The 10175-nt window shown below is 41.7% G+C and overlaps 1 protein-coding gene across 1 annotated transcript; it reads right to left on the bottom strand.

Annotated features, from left to right (window-relative positions):
* Positions 1-332: 332 nt before the first annotated feature.
* Positions 333-9675, bottom strand: LOC131791422 (nuclear envelope pore membrane protein POM 121). Its single transcript, XM_059108763.2, is given in 12 exon segments — positions 333-1010; positions 1406-1465; positions 1851-3560; positions 4152-4299; positions 4770-4929; positions 5134-5204; positions 5415-5600; positions 6230-6464; positions 7298-7441; positions 8542-8736; positions 9261-9388; positions 9390-9675. Coding segments are annotated over 12 exon segments (3432 nt in total). The 5' UTR covers positions 9597-9675; the 3' UTR covers positions 333-822.
* Positions 9676-10175: the final 500 nt, after the last annotated feature.

The raw sequence follows: 10175 nt of genomic DNA on the forward strand, positions 1-10175 counted from the left end.
GTCTTCCGCTTCTAAGGCGCTTGGTTTTTCTATACTGAACCTCTAGAACAGGCAAGCTGTATTATAAGAACGAGACTATTCAAAACATCCAGTTGGAGCAAGGCGGGAAAATAGCTATTATCAACTGAGTTTATAATGTATCTTGGGCACCGTAGTAGGTTATAGAGCTGAAGTTTCCAGTGTTAGCCCTGCGTCAGAGCAAAGTGAATGAGGATGCACACTTGATTTACCTACATTTAAATTTTATTTCTGCATACACAGATACGTGTTTATGGTAAATCTTATTCGAACTAGACAACTACGTGATTTTAAAGGAACAAAAGGAAAAAATGCAAGTAAAAATTCATTTATTAATCCAAAATATCAATTTGAACAGCTAGCACTACTTCTGCAATCGCTATATACATCTATCATTGGGTAAATCAATATGGCCGAGTTTCTTTCGTCCAATTAAAAAAGAGAGATTCTATATGCCATTTGCGAGTCGCTTTTCTTTACAACAGCCAGCGTCGCCACGAAAAATGGATTATGGTATGTTTAACAGCAAAACGTAACGCTTGCAAAGTCGTTCGTTACCACTTTCATAGATTCCAGTTCTTCTCCCAGTGGATTCACCCTGATTGTGATACGCAAACTCTACACCCTCCAATTAACCTGAGAAGCACGGTAACATCCTTCTTTTTCAGGAAAGCAGCATTAAGTTATGACTTTCCGACCATTTCAGTGAATCACTCTCACCTTCGAAACGTGTACAGTGAGCCTTAATGCCCATGTATTCATAATCATCTCTTCAGCGCCAATTTTTCAATTTTCCGCGAGCGGTTATTTCTTCCCCCTTCTCCGGGCCGCTGTGCGAGCCCTTGATCTTGCCGTCAGGTTGCTGCCTGCCCCTTGCGGAGTGCTTGGCGCCCCAAATGCTGGTGCAGGTGTGGGTGCGGCAAAACGACTTCCCGACGCACCACCTGGGGCGAAGTTGAAACCCCCACTGGGCGCAGGTGTCGCGGGCACAGCTATGAAAAAAAAAGGATGGTGAAAAAATTACAATAGATTTCTACACGACTGCGAATTTTAATGGAGCTCAGAAAATTAGAGGTTAAAATTACAATGCGACTTTCTACTACTTAATATAAAACTCCTTTCTCCATGCAATCAAGGGGGAGGAAATTACTGGCATGAACTGAAGTGGGGAGGGGGAGGGTGAGGGTGAGGGTGAGGGTGAGGGGGAGGGGGAGGGGGGGGTGAGGGTGAGGGGGAGGGGGAGGGGGAGGGGGAGGGTGAGGGTGAGGGGGAGGGGGAGGGGGAGGGGGGTAAGGTACTTTTCCCCAAACCCCCGTAGCTTCATCTGGGGCTCTGCCGGCTGTGAAAAATCAAAGGGTGGGAACCCCGGAAGTCCTGATGTACTTACCCGCAGGTGGAGCTGTTGCTTGGCCAAACTGCCCGAAGCTACTGTTACTCGCTGAAGAGCCTGGGAAAAAAAAAGGCAATGAAAATTCAGTGAAACAGGGTAAGTGAAACTGCATTCGAAGTTATCGAAATTCAGAAGACGAAGAGAAGGTTTAAGAGCAGATGACAAGCCTAGCATGGTGACCAGACAATGAAAGGAAACGTCTTTAAAACCATGCCAACTTTTGACAGAGTTTCGCTTAAAAAAAAGAAAATAAGGAATAGAGGAAACTAACTAACAAAAGCACAATCATCCTCTGAATGAGAAACTGCGCACCTGCCCCTCCCCTAACACAACAATAACCCTAACTTGTTATCAGCTGATTATTTTGGGTTAGGGGAGGGGTAGCAACGCATTTGCTCACATATTAGCATTGATTAAATTTTTCACTATTCCCAGATCTTACCAAATTGAAATCCTCCTGTTTTGTTCGCAGCGCCACTGAAATTAAAACCCCCGGGTGTTGGGTTATTTGCCGTCGTATTTGCATTGAAACTAAATCCACTAGAAGCCGCAGCATTCTGGGAAGGCGCTGCTCCAAAGGTGTTCTGGGCACCGGCACTGTTTCCAAACCCATTGAAAGGGGACTTGGAAGCGTTTTGCGACGTATTTGCAGCAAAAGCGAACGGAGATGATTTCTGGCTAGGAGCTTGTCCAAAAGCACCTTGGGTAGTTTTTTGGTTTGGCTGAGTTCCAAAGTTAAACTGTGTCGATTGGGTACCAAAAGCATTATGGGCACTACTTTGATTTGGATTCGGTCCAAATACATTTTGATTCGCCTGGTTTCCGAAAATATTTTGTGTGGTTTTCTGCTGTGAACCAAAAGTATTTTGCAAATGCTGAGCACTCAAACCACTTTGAGGAGTCTTTTGACTTGCGTTTAGAGAACTGTTCGCGTTTTGCGCTCCAAACGTATTTGAAGAAGCTGGCTGGTTTTGCTGTTGCACTCCAAAGGCACCATGGCTAGGATTCGCTCCAAACGCACTCTGGGAAGCATTCTGGCCAAATGTGTTCTGGGTAAACGGACTTTGTGTGAAACCTGAAGCTTGAGGAGTGTTTTGTGAAGGCTTGGCCCCAAAGCCATTAACACCGAAGGCAGAACCAAACGAAGTTTGACCTTGTTTTCCTGTTACAGGTTGCATGTTACTTACACCAAAAGTGCCTTTGTTTTGGGTTGTTGATGCAAGGGAATTCTGAGGCGCCGTGGCACTCTGCCCAAATACATTTGTCGATGGAATCGCAGTTAGAGTAGAGCTATTTTGCGTAGTTTCGGTTCGTTTTCCAAACGGACTTTGCAGTGAAGCAGCTACATTGCCACTTGCCAACGACCCAGAAGTTTGGGAAGTATTTTGTCCTAAAAAGAAAGTACTTGAAGAATTCACAGAGGTCGTAACCTGAGTATTTTGTGTTGACTTCTCACCAAAGACAATCTTTGTACTATTTGAAGCTGAAAAATTGAACCCTGCTTGCCCATTGGTTGAAGCGTTGGACGGCGGCATCCCAGATACGCTCGACGAAGAAACTGTGGAGAAACTAAACCCAGCTTTTTGGGAAGAAGTAATATTTGTGTTCAAAGTTGGTGGGTTAGTTGTTGCCGGCTTAGCGAAGGGCGACGCCCCAAATGAGGAAAATGAAGAAAGCTGGAAACCTGAGGAAACTGGTCCTGTTGTAACAGTCAAACTTTGCGCTGGGTTTGCTTGTGACTGGACAGGAGCAATTGATGAGCTTGTGGGAGCAGCCTTTCCCTGTTGTGAAGTAGGAATTTTTATTCCTTCACCTGTCAACGCCGTAGACAGCCCAGGTGTACCTGACGGTTTAGAACCCAAATCAACTCCTGGTCGCTGTTGGGATAGTAACGCACGCAAAGTAGAACTTTGGGATTGCGTAGCAGTGCCACTGCCGTGAATTACGGGATTGGAACTAGAAACACTTGATGAAGGGACCTGCTGATCACTTGTGGTCCTTCGAGGATCTCCCAAACCAAGGGTTGGGGCGATAAGGCTCTGGGCAGTAGTGGTAGTTATTGTCCCTCTGCTTGTCACAACACCTGCAGTAGGGACCTTGAATAACGAAGCTGAGGTCGAAGTAGCCGCAGCTGAAGAAACCGTTGTCGTATCTGACAAAAGAACATAAACGAGAATCCTAGCTCATGGCAGTTATTCCACTTACTTTTGCGGAATTTTCGTTTAAAGAAAAGAAGGAGCACTATCTTGAGTCGACAGTCAACGGGAGAGGTCGTTAAGTTTCTCGTGTAAGGAGTGGAGAAGAAATTTGTCATTTAACGAGGGAAAACCAGCGATCGACACCTCGTCACACACAGGGTGTTGGTGACAAAGGGGCGAGTCATGTGTGTGACTTGTGAGAAGCAAAATAACTCGTACGTTAACGGTGGAAGTAGGAATAGCTAGGTTATGCTGTTCTTTAAAAAGAAAATCTGGTTATTGAAAACACTTCACTGAGACGTTTGTATCCATCCATACTCGTTCTAATCCCTTTTAAAGAAACAGTCTCCAGCTTTGCAGTCAGTAACCTCTGTGAGAAGCCCTCACGGAGGAGGGGGGGGGACTTGTCAATGCCCAAGGGTTTCTAAGGTAGAGGGGAGCTTATTAAAAGGAGGGGCTTAATAGATGGGGCTTATTAGAGCGTTTTCAAGAGTTGTGATTATTCGCCAAGACAAAAAAAAAATGCATCGTTAGAGTCTTTTTACCTGGTTTCTCTTTATCTTTCACTTTACTTTCATCATCATCATCATCATCACTGCCACCCAGCAGCTCATTCACCCGCTCCCAGGCTAACTTGCGATCGATCTTCAACTGCTCCTGGTTGATTTTTCTCGACACAGTTCTTCTTTGGGGCTAAAAATACGCGAAAAAACCGTTAAAGTAAACCAAACGCGGGAAAACACGTGTGCTGACCTCACGACTTCACTTCTGATACAGATTGCCAGAGCAGAAAGAGTACCAAATATTTCTGACTTTCAACCCAATTACAAACCGCATACCGACTGGTTCTTAAGGGCGGGAAATAACTGTTACTATAGCGAGGTTTGCAGCGGTGTTACTTGACTTCAATCTCAATTGTTTGAGAAAGTGGCGCAAGTATTTGTAAACCAATCGAACGATTTACATTGTACACGGGTCATTTTATGCCAAGTACGGGAAAAGTTGTCTAAACGAGTCCAAAGCCCGTTGGTTTGTTTGGTTGGTAAACTATGTTTAATTTAATCACTAAGCATAACAGAACAAAACCACAGCGCTTTTAATATTTATCTAGTAAGCACTTCGGTTAAAAAATGCCCCTAAAAAGACTTTAAAGTAAACCTCACCATCTCAGATTCTTCATTAGAAGCACAATAAACTGGTACAGCCCTTCTTCTTGAATCGTCTTTGGATGCAAATCTTGGAACTGTAAATCGTTTCTGTACATTTGTTGCCGGAGGTTTAAGTACCGAGCTGACATCTTCATTCACGTAATCAGTCTTTCCTCTACAAGAGAGATTAATATTAGAAATGAGCGCCAGTTGGTAAGCCTCCGCCCCCCACCCCCCGAAAAAAAAATGCAGCATAAAAATTCTGTTTGTAAAGACATGTAACCTGCGATAACGTGGCCATATGAGGCCATTTTAACATTGTTGTTAAAAAATTTATGTTTATTAATTAGTGATACAAACAGTTAAGGCGTCTACTAACCGTTTAACTTCTTTATCTGTCAGTGGTTCTGACTCTTCAGTCTTCCTTGACTTACTCTCATTTTTGTCATCCTTTATGGAGCAAAATTATAATCACATTTATTGAATAAAACAGCAAGAGCAAGGGGTCTGGCACTGATAATTATCGTCCCAGACCCCTCGCGGACCTTTCCCGCGCTCAAATCGCTCGCGGGCTCAAAACGCACGGCCACTCATATCGCAGCGCTATTGAAAGCCTACTCAGAAGCTACCGTGTACTTTATAGATATGATTTCCACTTACATTAGTTTTTGTTGCATCTCTTTCTGCGGTTGCTTCTTTTCTTTTTCGTGAGGCAGATTCATTTTGTGTCTCATTGTGTTCAGTCTCCATGGACTTGTAACCATTATCCAAAATCTTACTTCTCTCTTTAGAGGAGTCAACTTCGTCTTCTCCTGAATTTTCTGCACTTTCTGTTATGTCTTCACTCTAAGATTGATCGGTAAAAAGTTAAGAATGGGCTTAAAGAAAATGACAGAAGCCTTTAAGACAAACTACACTCATCTACATGTATGCTTGATTTCACCAAAGGGGTAATTTGACATGTAGCCTTGGTCTTACATACATATACATTGCCAGTGCTTGCTGGATTTTCATGAGATTTATTCAAAAGAAAAATGAAATGATGTTACCTGCCATGGACTTACATTTTACCAGCCAAAGGGGCACACCTCTGTCTGAGGTACTGGCTGGACACAATGGTAGCCCTTGAATCCACCTTCACTTTGCGCAAGGCAGCAGTTAACATGCATGTAAAGCAATTAGGGAATACCATGCTCCAGCTGTACCCTTCCTGGCTGAGGATCCACTACAAGAATCCCCAACGATCCACTGTTACCCATTTATACTTTTTGGCAAAAAAAGGCAATAGGAAAGAAATGTGTCTTTTGTTTCCCAAGAACACAACACAAATTACCTAAAAGACACCACTCAAATACAGAACTCATAAATCGGAGTATGGCTTCCGAACATCTCTCTTAACTGATGAAATAACAGTAACTGAAGCAACAAAAATCAGGGACAACTGATCTTTGATATAGCACAACTGTTTCACTTACAACTGGTGGTTCTTTGTCAGTTTCCATATTTTTCCTCTTCTGTGTAACAGCCTCCACATAACTTTCATTCTGCACATTGTCAGAAGAATCACAAGCACTATCATCCACAACTCTGCTTTTCTTCTTAGAGCCCCCATCAGCTGCTTTTTCAGTTCTTTCTGGGATTGCTACTCGTTTGCGGCCTTTGAGAAGAGGACTGCTAAATGGGTAAGATTCTGTTGGCTTGGTATCTCTCCTGAAAATAAAAAGATATGTTCAAATTTATTACTTGCTGGGTCTAGTGGGGGGAGGGGTGTCAGTTCAGAGTTGTCAAAAAATCATAGCTAACAAAAATCAACTGGCTTCATAATGTTAATTGGTCACCAGAGTAAATTTTGAAAGCTGGCATTTCTTGCATTAGCCCTCATCAGAGCAAATAGAGACATCTTTTTTCACATGTGGTATATATACAGAAAGATTGAGATAAGTTGTTGGTGGGAACATAGTAATGTGAAAAAAAAAAAAGAATTAATTGGCTAAATGAAAAGCATTTGGTCAAGCTGGAGGGATGAAGAGTGCTGAAATTTTTTTTCTGGAGTTGTGCCCCTTCTGAACTGCCTAGATCAGGGGAAAGGCTCTGTCTTTCTGTATATAAACCACACAAAACCTACAATTTCTCTATGTGCTCTCACGCAGTGCTACTGCTTGGAACATCAGTTTAAGAAACTCCAGCTAATTTACATCACAAATACAGTTGATGAAACAAAATAATGTTACCTTAACCCTCACCAAAACAGCATCACAGTTTCTTTAGAAACTTACCCCTTTTCGAAGAAATGTAGTTTGTAAACCCTTAGACCCTTACAGGTGACTAGCATCTAATTTCTCCTTTCAAAATCACCCTTCAATCAAACATTAAGGTCATGAGAATACAAGAAATGATCACCAACTAAAGAAGCTTTTGATTGTTACACAAATTCTCCTTGTCAGCACCTTAGGAAATGTAAAGAGAACAGTATGGAGAATATGCCTACTGATGTTTGGGTGTAAAGGGTGAATGTTGGATACATTGTACAGTTTACCACACACCTTTTAGATGGTCTCGACACTTCTTCCTCCCCTTCATCAAAAACAGCAAAACTCCTTTTCCTGCTTTCTTTGAGAGCAGAGAGGACAGTGACTCTGCTACATGGGTTCTCATCAACTCCTGCTCTCTTTAAGGGACTGTTGGATCTACAGTAAACATCAACAAACATACTTTGGAAAACATTTACATAGACTCCAAGCCATACAATGAAACAATCTGCCCTCATTATTCCTATTTCAAACCATCAATTGAAATTCATACTTAAGTTAAGTATACAGTTCGTAATTGTAGAAGAAGTAGTGCTCTATTGTTCAGCGCACTGGATTCTAAGTCAAGTGGTCCAGATTCGAGACCTGGCTGGGTCAATGTGTTGTGTAAGATATTTATCACTCACACTGTGTGTCTCTCTCCCCCTAGGACTAAAAAAAAGTATCAGCCAATTTCCAGGGAAGCCTGATAAAATGCTGGGGGGTAACCTTGCAATGGAATGGTACCCATCCCATCTGGGGAGGAGTAGTAATACTTCACTTCATGTTACTTGGAAACCAAGGACAAGCTCCAGCTGGATGGGCCATTAGGCTCAAGTGCAGACTTTACCTTTTACCTAATACCAGTTAGTAATTACAGGGTTGTCATTAGAAGCCAGTAAGGGAGTATAATATCCTCAGTCCTTTTAAGACCATGATTGTTGTCCAGCTCTTCTTGAGCACTTAACTTCCCATATACAATCCAGAGCTCCACAACATGAGCGAATCAGATGGCAGTTAATTGAGCTAGGCAGATAATTTGGCCAGAGCGTATCACAGACTCAACAGAATGAAATGACTATTACAGGGTTTGTACGCTTTCAAAGAAACAAATTTCCTGAACTTTTCCAGAACATTTCCAAGACTTTTCCAGGACTTTGACTGATTTTTCCAGGAAACTGAGTTTCACCTTCAAACCTTTCATTCCCAAGATTTCACAATCAATTCTTTTTACAGTCTACATGCATTTATTATATTGCTAATTCTGAAAACTTTATTGCTTGAGTCAAGCAGATATTCAGGACCTGTAGAGTCTTTTTCCAGGACTGGAAAGTCCTGGAAAATATCAAAACAAAATTTTGGGACTTTCCAGGTTTTCCAGGACCTGTGTTAAGGACCCTTCATATGAATCTAAGTAGAAGCAAAATTATTGCACTGAAATTACTTCCAACACTTGACCTGTGCATAGAACCACCTGATAAGGAAAACTGATCACTTACAATGTGAATGTCCTGTTAACTGTGACATCTGGTGAAGCTATTTTAACAGTGGATGGCCTCTGCAGTGCAGGATTCAAGAGACTAAAATTGTGCGGCTTACGGTGATATCCAAGGGCACTTCCTCGCCCTGAATACAGAGTTCCATTCATATCTCTGCTGTTCCAGGCTTTTCTTGTGTGAAAAGGTGTTGTGGAACTAAAAGTATAAATCAGTTTGATATGACTAATAAATATTTTGCTTCATGCACCAAAAGAATTACAAAAACATTGACTGTCAAATCTGGCACTCGGAGAGGGCACAAATTTTGGACCAAGATCTGGGAATTGATGTTGAAGCTTTAAGTTATTGATGCATAACAGACCAATACTTGCAAGCAGCTATTTTTCGGTTAAAAAGCGGGCTTTTAAAAAATGAAAAGAAAAAGGAAAGTGCATTCAGCGATAGAGGTTGTTACTGACCACGAAAGGGAAAACAAAGATATGTACCCGAAGACAAAAAGGCTGAATATTGCGCTAGTATATATTTGTACTTTCTTCTCTAACATACGAATTTTCTTATATATAAAAAAATATAGCGTGAAAAAGCCAGGGAGGTCTCAGCGGCAAACTCTAGATTTCCTTTTTTTCATTTTATTATCAAGCTTTTTTCTTAATAAGAGCATGGTTTACTTTGTCGAATGGCGAGTTTAAAAGGTTCGATTAAGACCTTTCGCTACTCACCTCATGTTGAAACTAAGCCTTTTGGTGACAGACATCAAAGGTGTGGGTGATCGCAGCGAATATCTGTCTGTGGGTAAACCAGTGAACTCCAAGTCTTGAAGCACCGGAAAATCATCCCTAGATTTCTTGAAACGTCAAATCTAGATCTGGTTTGCTGTCAACCTCTTCGTAAACGCGCCGAATTTTTCTATTTCCATGCCTTCCGAAGTTATATGCGTAGATCAGAAACGAAAAAACGAGAAGAAGGCTCCAAAATAAGCCGAAGAACGACCATAAAATTAAAATTACCAAGCCAAGTATGGCTAGAACACGGAGTTCACTTCTTGTCAAGGCCATTTCCACTTAGAAGCGAACATCTGAGTAACGATTCTGACTAGCAGAACTTCAAAATGTCGGTCGTGAAATCGTCATTGCGCATGGCATACTAAGAAGGCGCCATTTTTTAAACCTCCCTCGTTTCAGTGGTGACAAAATTTCTTCGTCAGGGGAATAGGTCGATATCCCGGTAATTCCTTCTGTTTTTTTAATCGATTTACCACTACATCAGATAAATGGGCCTATGAAACGCAACTGCCGGTATTGCCAGTCGTTACACCTTGCCCAAAGTCATTCAAATTCATGTTAATCTGATCATTACAAGCTGAGTTACGGCGTTAAAGTAAATATTTTGTAGATAATTGGGTTCCCACCTCACAAACGCGAAACGATGATATCTTTTTTATTTTTTCAAGAATTTTATATTAAGATGATACAGCAATCAACACTGGCCAAAAGCATTAGAAGCGTCTACTTTTCCTCAAATTAAGGGATTTCAAAACTGTCAAATCCCATTAATTCGATCAAAAGAAAAAAATCAACTATTAACACAACCGTCGCACTTAGGAGATTTTCTTTGCCACAAAATTTAAAGCTTCA

This window comes from Pocillopora verrucosa, chromosome 9 (genome assembly GCF_036669915.1).
Source record: "Pocillopora verrucosa isolate sample1 chromosome 9, ASM3666991v2, whole genome shotgun sequence".
Taxonomy (NCBI): Eukaryota; Metazoa; Cnidaria; class Anthozoa; order Scleractinia; family Pocilloporidae; genus Pocillopora; species Pocillopora verrucosa.